The sequence below is a fragment of the Mugil cephalus genome, chromosome 2 (assembly GCF_022458985.1).
Source record: "Mugil cephalus isolate CIBA_MC_2020 chromosome 2, CIBA_Mcephalus_1.1, whole genome shotgun sequence".
Classification (NCBI taxonomy): domain Eukaryota; kingdom Metazoa; phylum Chordata; class Actinopteri; order Mugiliformes; family Mugilidae; genus Mugil; species Mugil cephalus.
Window position 1 is genome coordinate 17634196 of NC_061771.1, and position 14809 is coordinate 17649004.

Sequence of the window (14809 nt, forward strand, 5' to 3'; positions counted from 1 at the left end):
ACGTGTATTTAGACCATTAGAACACAAGCGCTGATTCAGGCACTTATCATCATACACATTATCACATTAAACCACATTAGGACACTTCGTCATGGTACATAATAAAGCAGTTACACTCTTTTGACCCTGATTTGACCTGAAAACCACATGCTTCTCAACCTCAGTGAGAGACACGAGGATACAATTTAACATGTGTATCAAAGTTACCAAATATTAGGGATGGGAAAAACATCGATATGACGATATGTAACACGATACTTTTTCTTCTGATACAATATCTGTTTAAAAAGAAGAAGTCATGTTTTGGGCCAATCTTGAAACACTTCCTCACCTCCACCACCACTTTTTCCGTACAAGTGCAATAAATTGGAAATGGATCATTTGGATAAATATTGTTTTTTGACTCAGTTTGCCCAATGAATTATCACTGTCATCTGATACACATATATACAACTTGTATTTTAAGTGAAAATATGGAGAATATTGCAATATTTCGCAATATCATAATATTGCAGTAATGTATCGTATCGTGACTCAAGTATTGTGAGACGTATCGTATCGTGAAGTCTTCGCTAATACCCACCCCAATCAAATATGGTCCCACCCCCAAAAATGCTTGAATGTAAATGTAAAAACTTGCCTCCATCTTGGAGTATTTTAACTTTCTTGCTGCAACGTGTAGGATCTGATCACGTCTGCCACCACTACCAGTACTGTCATTACTGCCAGTCAGTATTAAAACTCAAGTTAACATGAACTAACCTGCTCTTTCTCTTTACCTTCACTTGTCTCCCTCCAGATCACCAGCCTGCAGGACTTCTTCGGGGATGATGATGTGTTCATAGCGTGCGGACCGGAGAAGTACCGTTATGCCCAAGACGACTTTGTGTTGGATCACAGTGGTAAGGCTTGCAGAGCCTTTATGACTGGTAGGCCTGACTAAGACTAACTAAACATCTGTCTGTGTGTGTGTGTGTGTGTATGTGCTCTTCAGCCTCCCATTCTTCTCTCGAAACAGCTTGCAACACTCTTTTCCTTTAGGAAGTTCACAGGATATGAGTTGTGTGTGCCTGTGTGTAAATTTAGAACTTTTATGACATGATACGCAGCAGCGTAATCCAGATCTCTGGATTTTGGATAGAATGTAGAAAAATGAACATTTGCTGAAAACTGATGACACACATTTTCACACAAGCATATATAAAAAGAAAAAGAGTTTGCATTCTTGTTATGTTTGTTGGAATCCCACCATGTTCATGCTATGTTATATATATATATATATATATACGTTATATATATTATATGTTTAATTCACTGACAGTTAGAGCCAATGCAGTCAGGATGTGATCGTTTTACTAGCAAATCTGATCAGACAACTTCATGGGAAGGAAATGGGAGTTTATTTTAGTCCAAAGTACCGACATCCTGTTTAATATTTCTCTTGTTTAGTCAGGTAAGCTCGCAATGGGGAAGTGCATCCGAACACACACTGAGATAAGTGCTACTGGGGATGAGTGATGGCGGACTGGTCGCATTCAGAGATAGTTTCGGAGTCATAGTTTTGTCCCACTTGCTGTGCTCCACTTATAAGAATTAGGTCTTTGAAAGGACAAAAAAGGCACACTGCACTCTCTGCCCGTGGTACAGAAACGGTGCTTCCTTGGGCAGAACAGGTCTAGCACACACCCTACAGCTGAAACAAGGAAAGACAGAGATGCGTCGTATAAAGTGAAGTGACATTGAAGTAAATGACATCATTTATTCTTGTTCATCTAGTCATTCAGATGCATATTCTTACTTTAAGAATATACTAGGATACATGTAGGTTTTGTAATAAATGTAATAGTCAGTCAGTCCAGTTGCAGCAGTTGCCAGTTGCAGTTTAAAAGCACCTTGAGTGATCTTTTCTGTGCTCAGGAGTAGAAGAGATTAATTCTTTAGGGATTGCCTCAGAAAAAATATTTGATTTGTTGGTGTTTCATAAGAACTAAGACTGGCTTTAACTATTCAGAAAGAAATACTGTAAATATTTGCTGATATGCGCCAATATGAATGTGTTTTGTGTATAAATGTGTATTTTTTTATTTTTATAGTTTGCATTATACCTCTCACAAACCTTGAAAATGAGCTTAGAGATAAAAGCACAAATCCCCTGTTTACAGTGCACCAGTTCCTTTAGTCTAATTCTTGTCTTGTGCTGAATACCAAAGCCAAAAGCAAAACCGTGGCTTGAGTGAGAGAAAGGCTATAGAAAGACATGTAAATCATAACGTTTTGGAAAAGCATCTGAACCTTAAGTTGAACGTGACATTATGTGTTAGCGGCTTTCGACTTGTTTTGACTAAACACCCTTTGCTTCTGTTTTTTTTTTTTTGTTGTCTCTCTGTCCTTATAATCAAGTGGGACCAGTATTCATGAAATCACCCTTCACAGCATTTCGTTTAGGACAATGTGCCTTATTTGGTTCAGTTCTTGACAGTTTGGTTGCCAGAGGACACTTATTATGCAGCGTTGACCCTGACCGTGTGTTGTCCCCAGAATGCAGAGTGCTGAAGTCGTCGTACGGCCGCTCTGCTCCTCCAAACAGGACAGCTAAGAGCCCTGGACTGTCACGGCGCAGCAAGTCCCCCAGCGCAGGTAAGACACACAGTCTGCACATATGATAGCCGTGAAGAATGAACATATGAGGTGGATATTGAATGACATTTGCACATGGGTGATAAACTACATTGTATATGACTAGATTATACTGTTTGTGAAATTGGATTTCATGTACTGAGAGAATTGCATCAAGTTTAAAAAGTGGAATCAGTCTCAGTGTGTTGTGCTTCATATAATTCTAATGTATTGTGTTTTTTGTGTGTGTAGCAAGGAGACCTGTCCACTACTCAACCAGCCAGTCCCCAATCAAGTCCCCAGGTAAGATGAAACATTTTGTCCCCGCATATATGACAATAATCATATTTGGACAATCATTTAGCCTTTTGTGTGATGGCATCCAGTTGGATTTATTTTAATCTAATATGGCTCCTTCTGTTCTCTGCTGCGCTAATTAAATTCAGCTCTGACTGTACAGTGAGTCATCCGTAGCTGCTGAGATTCTCAAAAGGAAATAGCCTTTAAAGGCATTTAAAGTCACCCCATATACTTTCTTCTGGAATATTGATTCAGCATTAAGAGCAAAAACTGTGACTTTACGGCGAAAGGGGAAAGTTACAAGTCTGGTGCAGCAGTACAAAGATGCAGCCTGTAGGCAGCGTGAAATGATTTTCCTCGGCTCAGCTTGGTTTATGCAGATGAAGGACTTTCAGTTAAAGTTTGACGCATTATGTCTCCGTATTTGTGCTAGAAACCGAGACAGGGAGAGTGAGAGGGGCAGAAACAGTCTGTTCTTGAGAAAATGAATCACTCAGACAATAGAGGTTCTCATCCCTCCCCGCTGTGGGCTTGTTCGCGTTGTTCTGAGCACTCATACAGTATGTACATGGCAAGACTGCTGATGGTGGAGATGAAGGGGTCTTTTCAACAAGCTCACAACTTTTATTCCCCGTGTGATAAACCTGAACAACTGACAGGTGCAGTGAAAGCAGCACCAGTGTAGCAGCAGCTCTACACCAGAGAGAGACTTAAACTGTGCAACATGTGTAATACAATGAAAGAAACACATGAGGCCTCCTACAACTCACACTAGTTCAGGGGTCTTCAACGTTTTTTAGGCCAAGGACCCCAAACTGATGGATAAAGTATGGACCCCCTACCTACTATATGTGTTCTATATTATAAATATACATTATTATTATTATCAGTTTGTGTTTAATATTAAGCTATTCAGATGATACACAGGTTTAAATATTCTTTTTTCTGCAGTACCCCCCCGGTCCCCTAGAGATCACGGACCCCCTGTTGAAGGCCTATGCTCTAGTTTATTTTTGACGCCCTCATTCTAACTTAACAAGAGCCAGACATGTCAGAAAAACTGCAGTCTGACATACTGGTCCTTTAACATGAAAATAGAGCATTTATAATACTCAAAGCCTGAAGAGGTGACACATGTGTTGAAGTTGCAGCAACCACAGTTCAAAGCACGACGTTCTAATACACAGAACGTCATTAATTTACAGTTTACGTTGAAGAAGCACAAGTTACCTGGTCGCACCGTTGTCACTGTGACACAGTTTTATCCGCACGCACCTCTGTAACCACACGTCCTTCCTGTTCTCTGTGCAGTAAATGGAATCTCAAGCAGCCAGATCTCGACTCCTAAGTCCACCAAGTCGTCAACTCCATCTCCCACCAGCCCCCGTCCCGTCCCCAGTCTTAAGGTAAGACACTGCAAGGTGTGCATCACATACAGAAACAGTTTTGACACCTCCTTGCAGATGCACTGGAATATAATGGCTGTATTGTTTTTTTGTTTTTTTTTATACCATGTAACAAACAACTAGTCTCGTTGCACATATGGTGATCAAACCAAATAACAACTAACTTTATTTCACTAGTAACTCTTGACACTTACTGAATCTGATACGTTGGCCCTTTAAAAAGCACTTTGCAAAGTTTTTTCTAAAACTTGATCTGCATATTTGCTGCCATACGGTCTTTTTTATGCAGTTCTCTGGTTCATTGCAACAAGCTCAGTTATGATCAGTTTTATACCATGAATTCATTGTGAGGTTAGTGCCACTGAACTTTGAGTTGAGAAGAGGGGGATAAGGCAAGATTACATGACCTACTTTCTACAAAATCAACTAAATCTGTGTCAAGTAAAGTTATGAAGTCACGGACTGCCAGTCATGTATGACCTACGCCGTGCCTCGTAGCTTTGAGTTTGAGATGCTAATCTGATTTATTGATGGATTCTTCTGTAAGCTGCGTGTTAGTCCCAAACTACAATTCTCTCAGTGATGCAGACGGCGGGCGAACCCTCTCCACCGTTCCTCTGTAAGCCAGCCAAAGACTTATCTGTCCGCATTAATATGTCAGCGTATTACGTTTTTATGATTTACTGACGGCTTTACTAAGACCTTCCGAGAAACTGAATGAGGAAGTACCGGGATGTTAATGACTTGGTCCTCACTTTCTCATTCACCCTCACTAAGAAAGCCATTTATCAGAAAAGCTTTTTCTGCGCGTCGAGCCTTAAAAGGGACTTTCACACCTTTAGCTTTGTCCGGAGGGAAATCTTTTGAGACTAAATAATAGATCCTTACTGTTAGATAATGTGCATCACTGCGCACTGAGGTACAGAACCACAGTGTGCCTAATGGAAAATATCTCTTGTCTGATTTCTGAGGCCGGTGGCAGGTATTTATTGCTGACATTTCAAAAGTGTAGCCATAAGATGCCGAAGCCGTCACTGCAGCGCTCTGCAGCAATGACACTCTTAGCAGATGAATCATTCATTTGGAGCAGTAATGGTTTTATGTGTGCTGATAAGTGGATGTGGAGGGGATCTATTCCCGTAGCTCTGACACCTTGTGCATTTTGAAGGACAAGCTTATCTTAGACCTGCCTCGCGATTCGAATGATACTATGTGTATTTTTGGATTACTGTGCAGCCTGTACTGTTAAATAAAAAATGTGTTTGTGAGCAACATGCTGAACGGCCTACGTCCCCCGTGCTGTATAACCACAGGTAAAGAAAAAGAACGCACTCAAATAAGAGTTCCTATATATAAATAAAATCAATAAAAGAGCCAGATTATGCCCTTTTCTGTGATCTTAAGCATTTCTATGCAAGAAACCCACTTTTAATCCACCGTCAACGTTTTATACAGTGGGTGTTTAGGTTGCCATGGTAATTTTTCTACTAATTTCTATTTGTGTTTCTTGTTGCATCCTGCAGATCCCTCCGTCGCATCACATCTCCTCCTCCAATGTAAATGGCTCGTTGAACCATCACCAAACCAGTCAACTGAGCCCAGAAGGTACGTTCTCTTCTGTGTTATTTCGCACAGCACGCTCCCCGTGAGCTATATTAAACTACAAAGACCTGTGTGTTGCCTGTCACGAACCCACGTCTCTCCCCAGAGGTTAACGGGAACCAGTACTTGCCGGCCTCCAGCATCGCGGAAAAATACAAGGTCGGCAAGGTCATTGGAGATGGCAACTTCGCCGTCGTCAAGGAGTGTGTAGAGAGGTAGGTGCGACACTTTCGGGCTGACTGGAGGTGTTCGGCACTCCGTTGGAAGTAGCCTGCGGTGAATGCGCAGCGGCGCGTCTTTGTCACGCGGCTTAATGAAATATACATCATGTGATCACGTCCCAGTCAGAGAGTTTAAGTCCTGGTGACAGGTATTGTGGAGACAGAAATATCCTCGTGGATTAAACCCAGCAGTGATTTCAATTCATTAGCCTTTTAATCTCTGAGTCAACATGCTGCCCAGACAGACAGGGGAGATGATGATGAGACGCCTGTCAGGTGTGTGTGTGTGTGTGTTCCTGTACAGCTATCTTTCCGAGGACCGGGTTGAGTTTTGCATCATTGGATTGAGGACATTTGTGAAAAGTGAGGACATTTTTGCTGGTCCTCACTCCTGTTTAAGGGTTAAGACTCGGTTTTAGCGTAAAGGTTACAATTACGTACTGGATAGAGTTGGGGTAAGGGTTAGGATTAGGCTTTTAGTGAAGATGGATGGAGTTCGGGCAGCGTTTTACAGGCTAAACTGATGGAGAGATTAAGTAGGGACCCCCTACCTACTATATGTGTTCTATATTAAACTCCTCCTAGTGCTGTTTACATATATACATTATCATTTTGCATTCAATGTGTGTGTGTGTGTGTGTTTTCAACTTTAAACATACCTGAGATATGTTTAGTGAGATGTCTGACCCTGATGAGAAGTACACAATTTATCTAACCTTGGATGAATGGATGTTGATGGGATCGAGCTGCACTGTTAGCACCTCTTCTGCTAATACTGAAGTATGTGCTTCTGGTATTTCACCTTGGGACTGAATAGGCTCTCGGCCAATTGCGGGAAACCTGACAGAGTCAGAGTGTAATATGCGACCTCGTGATTGGATCAGCAGTGATAGGGGCGGGGTCTACTGTGTACAGGAGGCTTAGATTGACAGGTGAAGCGGTGGCTGTTGAGACAGCACCTGTATCGCTGAATGAGTGACGTGCTGACTGAAAGATAACGTCTTCTGCCTCCATTTATCCCTTTACTAAAATATCTTGGATTCCTGTTAATGTGTATTTAAAGAACTTAAAATTTGTGGGGGAAAATTTAAAAAAATATGTATATAAAAAATGTCTAATCAACCAAAGATTTTGCGCCCCCCTTGCAGTACCTCTATGGACCCCCCAGGGGTTGCAGACCCCCTTTTGAAGACCTTTGGGTTAGGGTTTGCAGATAGAGAAAGCATTATGTCAGTGAATGTCCTCACAGAGATAGCCATATAAATATGTATGTGTGTGAGTGTGTGTCTCATCTGATGCATCTACATTTAGAGTACTGTGCTGTGCAGTTTCTAATACAGCAACACAAACAGTAACACCATCAACCTGTCTTTCTTACTAGAATGTACTGTATGAATCACTGAGGCCCAACAAGTCTTAAAAAAAAAATTTAAAAAGACACTTTTCTGAACGCAAGCAGAATAATTTAAGCATCACTTCTTGCAGTCTAATCTCAGGATTGTTGAATATTTTCAAACTTACACCAAACAGCTTATTTTATTCCCTGTGTTTTGCTGCTGTGCTGCTGCATGTCTTTATCAGGGAACCTTTAGGCAGGAATGCGCATTTTCCTCCAAGTGTAGGTGTGATCTCATGTTAAAGGTAATGAAGGGTGATGCACAATCAGTTTAAGGATCATTAATCAGTGAAGACAACGTGTTCGTTGACCTTCAGAGGTTTGATTTCGCACCTCGCTCCAGTGCGGAGGTCGCGATCAAGGTGTTGGGTGAAGACAAACTTTTAGTAAACTTGATGCTTTCAACCTAGTAAGGAAAAGCAAACTCTACCCCTGAGCCCCTTCGTACTGTATGTGTTCTCAGATTCTCTCCAAACTATGTATGAACGTCTCATGTACTGCTACAATATCCTTCCTCTGACTCTGTGGCTCTCTAGTGAGCACTTGATACTGAACCACTGTTGCCCCATCAGTGCTGTTTTTATTGTTATCCCTAATTGCACTGCTTCTGTTTCAGGTCCACAGGGAAGGAGTTTGCTCTGAAGATCATCGATAAGGCCAAGTGCAGTGGAAAGGTTTCACTCTGTTCCTTTTTATTTTTCTTTCCCATCTCCTTCTCTGGTTTCCCTCTTCACTCACAAGCAAGTAAAAAGCCCATGTGTTAGCGTTCCGCTGTGCATTATTAACACGCACATAGAGGAGGCACGGTATCACCTGTGTGTCTCTGAACCTCACTGTTAGATTAGGCTGGTAATGCATTATTCATCCCCTGACTCATATTATTTTCACGTGCAGACAGTGACACGCACGCCAATCCAATCAACTGCTGTGCAGTGTCCTCTCAGGATAATGGCCGAGTGTAAATGCTGCGCCCACAGTCATCCCCTCCCTTGTAATAATTGTGTGTCCAGGAGCACCTCATAGAGAATGAAGTTGCCGTGCTGCGGAAGGTGAAACACCCCAACATCATCATGTTGATAGAGGAGGTGGACACGTCCTCTGAGCTGTACCTGGTGATGGAGCTGGTCAAGGTACGGCAGAGACTGAGCGGGGGCACGCACCTCTTCGCGCGCGCCTCATTTCTACGTGCTGTCAACACCCTGTCAATGTTTTCACAGGGAGGGGACCTATTTGACGCCATCACGTCCTCCGCCAAATACACGGAGAGAGATGCCACCGTCATGGTGTACAACCTCGCTGGAGCTCTGAAGTACCTGCACAGCATGAACATTGTCCACAGAGACATTAAACCAGAGAACCTGCTGGTGAACATTTACACACTTCTTCCTCTTTTTTTTTTTTTTTTTTTTTTTTAACAAATCCAGTTGCTCTGTGGGCTTCAAATAAGTATCACATTTTAGGTGTTTGAGTACCCAGACGGCACCAAGTCACTGAAACTGGGAGACTTTGGTCTGGCTACAGTAGTGGAGGGACCCTTGTACACCGTGTGTGGGACTCCTACGTACGTGGCTCCGGAAATCATTGCAGAGTCTGGGTAAGATGGATAAAGTGGCGTCCACGTATTTGCTAACGTGTGCATTGGTTAAAAAAAGATTCAGTTATTCAGGCGCGTCTCTCATCGATCTTTTCTGTGTCCGTCCTCTCTTCCTTTCCCACAGATATGGTCTGAAGGTGGACATCTGGGCTGCAGGTGTCATCACCTACATCCTCCTGTGTGGCTTCCCTCCGTTTAGAAGGTTCATATTGATCACTAACAACAACACATACTGTGTAATGAGGTTTTAGTCCACTTATGTTTGATTTTTGTATTTAGTCTGCATTACTTCCTGTTTAGTACGGTAACCAAATAGAAAACCAACTTCAACTCAGCTCTCATACGTGAGAGAAAATGGAGAAGTTGTGTCATTTTTATGTCAGCTTCACTGCAACACTTTCATCGAATTATTTCACTTCATACAGTTTATTAAGAGTCACGCAACCAGAGGCTGCATTTCAAGTTTCACACTGTAGGCGTATGCATAATAATGCATGTTGAATTTACTAGCGCTGTTCGTGTCTGTCCACGTAGTGAGAATAATCTGCAGGAGGACCTGTTTGACCAGATCCTTCTTGGGCGGTTGGACTTTCCCAGTCCTTATTGGGACAACATCACTGACTCAGCTAAGGTTGGGACCACAGAAACACACAAACCACAAGTCTACAGATCAGGCATAACATTATGACCAACTTCCTAATATTGTGGAGGTCTCCCTTGTGCCTTCAAAATAAAATATCAGAGAATGGACATGGGCCTTCTGAGGGTGTCCTGTGGTGTCTGACTACAGGATGTTGTTAGTGGGGGCCTTTGTGTCCTGTGGGTTGAGGGAAGGGGTCCAAAATGGCAGGTCCAAAAGATTCCCAGCAAAATATGCTATTGTCACAAGATGGTTAGTACTATTTACTTCACCTGTTAGAGGTCATGATGTTATGTCTGATCGGTGTAAATATGTATATGTCTGCCATTTATTTTCTTGGAGGATCACACTAACCAATAACATAATCCTGACCCTCATGCTTACTAAGTGCAGTGGCTGTCTGAAACAGGCCTCCAAATGTTGTCATTTAAACACACACACACTGTGTGAAACCACATGGTTCACACTCCCTTAATGACTACTGTCTGCTGAAGGACACAGAAACCCCTCCAAGCCTCTAAATTAATGTCATGAATTAAGGTGACAGCCCGCGCTCAGCATGTAAGACCAAACTGCTAATTAAGCCCACGTCTTTTGCAGTGGCCCCGTCACTGTAGACAAGTGACTCCGCAGCACGAAACAGTGAGTGGTTATGAAGCTATGCAGACGTAAGTTTACCAGAGAGGGATTTATCCAGATACTATACACTCACTTTGTGAGTTCCCATGTGTTCATCATATAAAATTATAAATATCATAAAAAAACTTCTTTTATAATATTGTACGTTCTCTTCTAATACATCTGTTTCTGCTGACTTCATAGATAGATAGATAGATAGATAGATAGATAGATAGAATCCTGTGGGAAATTCAGCATCTAGAAGCATCATTACAGAGACAGTCAGAAAAAGGGTAAAAAAGTATAAATAAGTGAAGTACAGCAGGGACGGCTGATATAAGTATAAGTTTTGGTGAAACCAAGAGTGGCAACAGCACCAAAAAGTCAAAAGAAAAACATAGACTATCTCTAAATTGGCTCATTTTTTACAGCCCCAGTGCATGCAGTCCGCTCGCATTCATTTAATTCTTGTAAGTGATTGACAGGTGTCATGCCACGCCCCCGTCATTCACTGATCATTTGTGCTAAATAAATAAAGTGCTGCTGGTGTCAGAGTGACAGAACGGAGAATTTCAGCTATGGCGGTGTTAGCATGAACGAGGTGGTTTCAAATCCAGTTTTCCTCAATGTCTTTGGAGGAAAAGTTGGAAGTTAAGAGACTGGGATCACATCTGCCAAATGATGCTTAAATAACTCAAGGTTTCATGTTTCTTGGGCGTAGTTTGTAAGGGATGTAACACAATGTTGTTAGTGGAGATCTTTGGGTCCTATAGATCGAGGGGAGTGGTCTCTGTGGATTAGGCTTGTTCCACTGCAACCTACAGATACTAGATCAGTTTGAGATCTAGTGAATTTGGAGGCTACATCCTGCTGGGGATGGCTCCTGGCATTGCTATGAGGTGGATGTGGTCCAGACCCTGGTTAGTGTAGATTTTTACAGTGCAGAGTTGGTTGTCATAGATTCAGATATTAATATCATATTCAACTGTCTCAGGTACAAACTGCACAATCTTTTTATTCAATGAATTTGAGCTTGTCATTAAGAGGTGATGGTGGGTCCTTAACCCAGATCAGATGAGAAGAACTACTGATGTAGAGCAGAAGAAAAGTATAGTGCACCTGTAATTGATGTAACTGTGGGTATTGAAGGTGATGTTTCTTGTTTCTTTTGCTGTCTGTTTATCTATTCAAACTGTATTGTGCATTTGTTAGCCCACCCACCAAAAAACAGTCACCACTCAAGTACAGTGTATAAAAGTATGTATAAAATAAACAATATACTAATAAATCCATATATATATTCATACAATATATAGGGGTATAGGAATATAAATACATAATGCTGTATAATAACTATGATGTATGATTTCTACTTGACGTTTATTACTGGGTTTGCAGTCGGTGGTGGAGCTGTCCTCGTCTTACATTGATTTCACATTGACTGTTAATCCATCATGCTGCAGCGGTGGATGTTTAAAGGACGTTTAGTTTAACGCTGACCTAAACTATCGGTGTGTTTCGCTGCAGGAGCTAATTGGAAAGATGCTCCAAGTCAACGTCGAGGCTCGATACACAGCGCAAGACGTCCTCTCACACCCGTGGATCACGGTACTCTACAACACTGGCTGTGTTTGAACTCATCCTGAAGTGTGCTGTGATTCATGAAGTCCGTGTGTGTGTGTGTGTGTGTGTGTAGGACGACGCGGTCGTGGAGAACAACATGCAGATGGAGGTGACAGGTAAACTGAAGACGCACTTTAACACTGCGCCAAAGCTCGACAACACTGCAGCTGGAGTGTCGGTCATCGTGGTAAGCACTCGAAAAAATATATTATCAATATTTCTGAAACATTTTTTGCCCTAGTTTATTTTTTTTCCTTTTTAGTTTAGTAGATTAATTTTCAGCGACTTCTTAAATCTGCAGTACTGAGGTTTTGACATGGGTTTAGACGCAACTGACGGCGGCTTTTTGAACACGTCGGGCCGATTTCCAAACATAGTAATAAATGTCTGACCCGAATATAGAAGATTTTGCTCCTTCTAATTGACTTGGCCAAGAATATCTGGCCTTATCGTGATTCCAGAAGACGTGTCTGGCACGTTTTAAACTACTCGTGCTGCTGTAAACAGACTGGACAGTGAAGATTCCTCTGGTAGCCGCATCCTTCCATCCTGTCTGTTTTTTAAGCCTCTTTTGCGTCATTTCCTCCTGTACAGTCTGACCTCCTCTCCTCATCTCATCAGGTCACACCACTCATCAGCCTAGCACGCTCTCCTCAGTCTGTCTGAAGTGAAAGCAGGAGGGGAGAGAGGGGAGAGGGGAGAGGGGGGAGGAGACTCCTCTTCGATTTACAATTAGAGTTGATGCTCCTCCTGATGCAGAGACCCTCATCTTGTCCTAAATCTCATTTGACAGTTTGAGGTGTAAATGTGGGCCCCGGCCTCGGCGCCTCCTCCTCCTCTCCATTCTCTTCCTCCTCCCTCATCCTCACCCCCTCCCTCACACCTGACCCAGGACCACAGGGGACGCCTGGAGCAGAGAGCCGGGTACACGCTTTCACACCCACCCACCCTCCTCCTCCTCCCAACACCCCCGTCTTCCTCTCCAGCCATCGCCATTCCCTTCGCCCTCTTCCTCCCACTCCCCCCTCCCCTCCCTTTCCTTCCTGTTTCATTCTCATGACCCCTACTCTTCTTCTTCTTCTTCTTCTTCTGCTGTCGGCTACAGCTAACTGCTTGCACTAACCAACTGATGCGGGCTTCAATAACACTCGTCTCTCTTGCTCACGTTTCACTCCATCTGTATTAATCACAAATTTTTACTGTTTAAAACAGTTTTTTTAAGGGTGTCTGTTTAATCATGAAGATTTTTAACGGCATGTTCACACTGCTAATGCCACACTGTTTGCGATTTGCCTCCCTCTCTGTGTTTGTTCATTTTGTTATTGATCACATTCGAAAACAAACAACTTTAAAACAACTTCTGTGATTTGTTGCTTAGCAGACTCCTGCATTTATGGTATTCTGGCGACCCCTTGTGGAGAAGTTGCAGAACTGCACTGGCACTGCTTTGCAGGCCAAATACGCAGAGATGGATGCAAAGTGGCTTTATTGCCTTGGATTTAAAATTCCCCTGCACATTTCTTTTTTTTCCCCCCTAGAATAATGAGTCGTCTGTGTTTTCCCTGTTGTCCCCAAATCCAGACAGACAGCTGTTTCTTCAAACCTTACTCTTTTGTGGGAGATTTTTGTCAATCACAGGGAGTCATAGGTATTTGGTGCATAAAGTACTTACGACATCAGGATGGTGTATGTGGGGTAGTCTGAGCAATTGCAATTAAGTAAACACATGATCCAGTGCAGGAATGTTTTTCAAGAATACTTTACATCAGGCTCTCGTTAAACAGTTAATTGTTTAAGCCAGGGGTCTTAAATGTTTTTTCAGGACAAGGACCCCAAAACTGATGGAGAGATTAACTAGGCACCCACTACCTACTATATGTGTGTTCAAGTGCTATTTATAAATATACATTATCAAAGATATATATAAAATTTATATAAAAAATTACTAATCAACCAGTGATTTTGCGACCCCCCCTGCAGTGCCTCCGTGGATCCCCTAGGGGTCGCAGACCCCCATTGAAGACCAATGGTTTAAGTCATTTAATGGGATTCACTGGCAATAAACACAGAGAACAATATCAGTTTATTTTTTTTTAAAGTTCCAACACTCATTTAAATCTACTTAGTGCTAGTACATATTTTACGTATATTACATATATTACGTATATTACATATATTAGCACTCAATGACATGTTTCTGCCTGAAATTGTCCTTTTGTATAAAGTCTTTTTGTTTGTTCCAACTTAGTCTTCTCATCTATAAAGAGTTTCTGTGTTAAATACGTTTAGACTGATCTGAAATACCAGAGCAGCGCTGAGCTGGAACAACGACAGCCGTCAAGTGGCCGTCAGTCATGTTTGTTGTGTTGGGTTTTATTTTGTGAAGCCGTGAGTAAGACCAGTCTCTGTCCCTTTTTTTTTTTTTTTTTTTTGCCTCTCCCCCCTCTCCCTGCCATTCGTCCCTCCGAATTAGCTCCAAGGCAATGAATGGTATGTACTAACACTTAACGCCGCTACGCCTCGCCTGTTCCCCCGCTGAGACTCAGCAAAAGGGCAAACGAGGAACGGTCCATTTACGACACATTTGCCCTCAAAGATTATATCGCTTTATTTTTTTTTTTTTTACGATTCCAAAAGACCAATTCCTGCACCCGTTGAGTGAAAAAGTAAATGTTCACTTTCTCATTTGCCCTTCCTCTTGCACATAGAGTAGCACGTGATCCGATCTGCCTTCTCGTGGCGTCGGTTGTTTTTGTTGAGCCATCTTTCAGTTATTTATGTCCATTTCCATCA

At 42.2% G+C, this 14809-nt stretch overlaps 1 protein-coding gene across 5 annotated transcripts in view; it reads left to right on the forward strand.

The window, feature by feature from the left end:
• dclk2a (doublecortin-like kinase 2a) overlaps positions 1–14809 on the forward strand; it is a 40599-nt gene that overhangs the window by 22388 nt on the left and 3402 nt on the right. Inside the window, exons 3-17 of one of the 5 annotated variants that reach the window (XR_007112271.1) lie at positions 800–929; positions 2539–2637; positions 2869–2919; positions 4228–4322; positions 5846–5927; positions 6031–6139; positions 8158–8215; positions 8552–8671; positions 8759–8905; positions 9002–9135; positions 9260–9337; positions 9670–9766; positions 11921–12001; positions 12090–12203; positions 12810–12940. Coding sequence is in view for 4 of the 5 variants with exons in the window: in XM_047577886.1 (XP_047433842.1) it covers positions 800–929; positions 2539–2637; positions 2869–2919; positions 4228–4322; positions 5846–5927; positions 6031–6139; positions 8158–8215; positions 8552–8671; positions 8759–8905; positions 9002–9135; positions 9260–9337; positions 9670–9766; positions 11921–12001; positions 12090–12203; positions 12638–12682 (1440 nt within the window). In the remaining variant the exon portion in view is untranslated. Of the gene's footprint in view, positions 1–799; positions 930–2538; positions 2638–2868; positions 2920–4227; positions 4323–5845; positions 5928–6030; positions 6140–8157; positions 8216–8551; positions 8672–8758; positions 8906–9001; positions 9136–9259; positions 9338–9669; positions 9767–11920; positions 12002–12089; positions 12204–12637; positions 12716–12809; positions 12941–14489; positions 14507–14809 lie in introns of those variants that run through there. The other 4 variants (XM_047577886.1, XM_047577888.1, XM_047577884.1 and 1 more) reach the window with 4 other exon arrangements.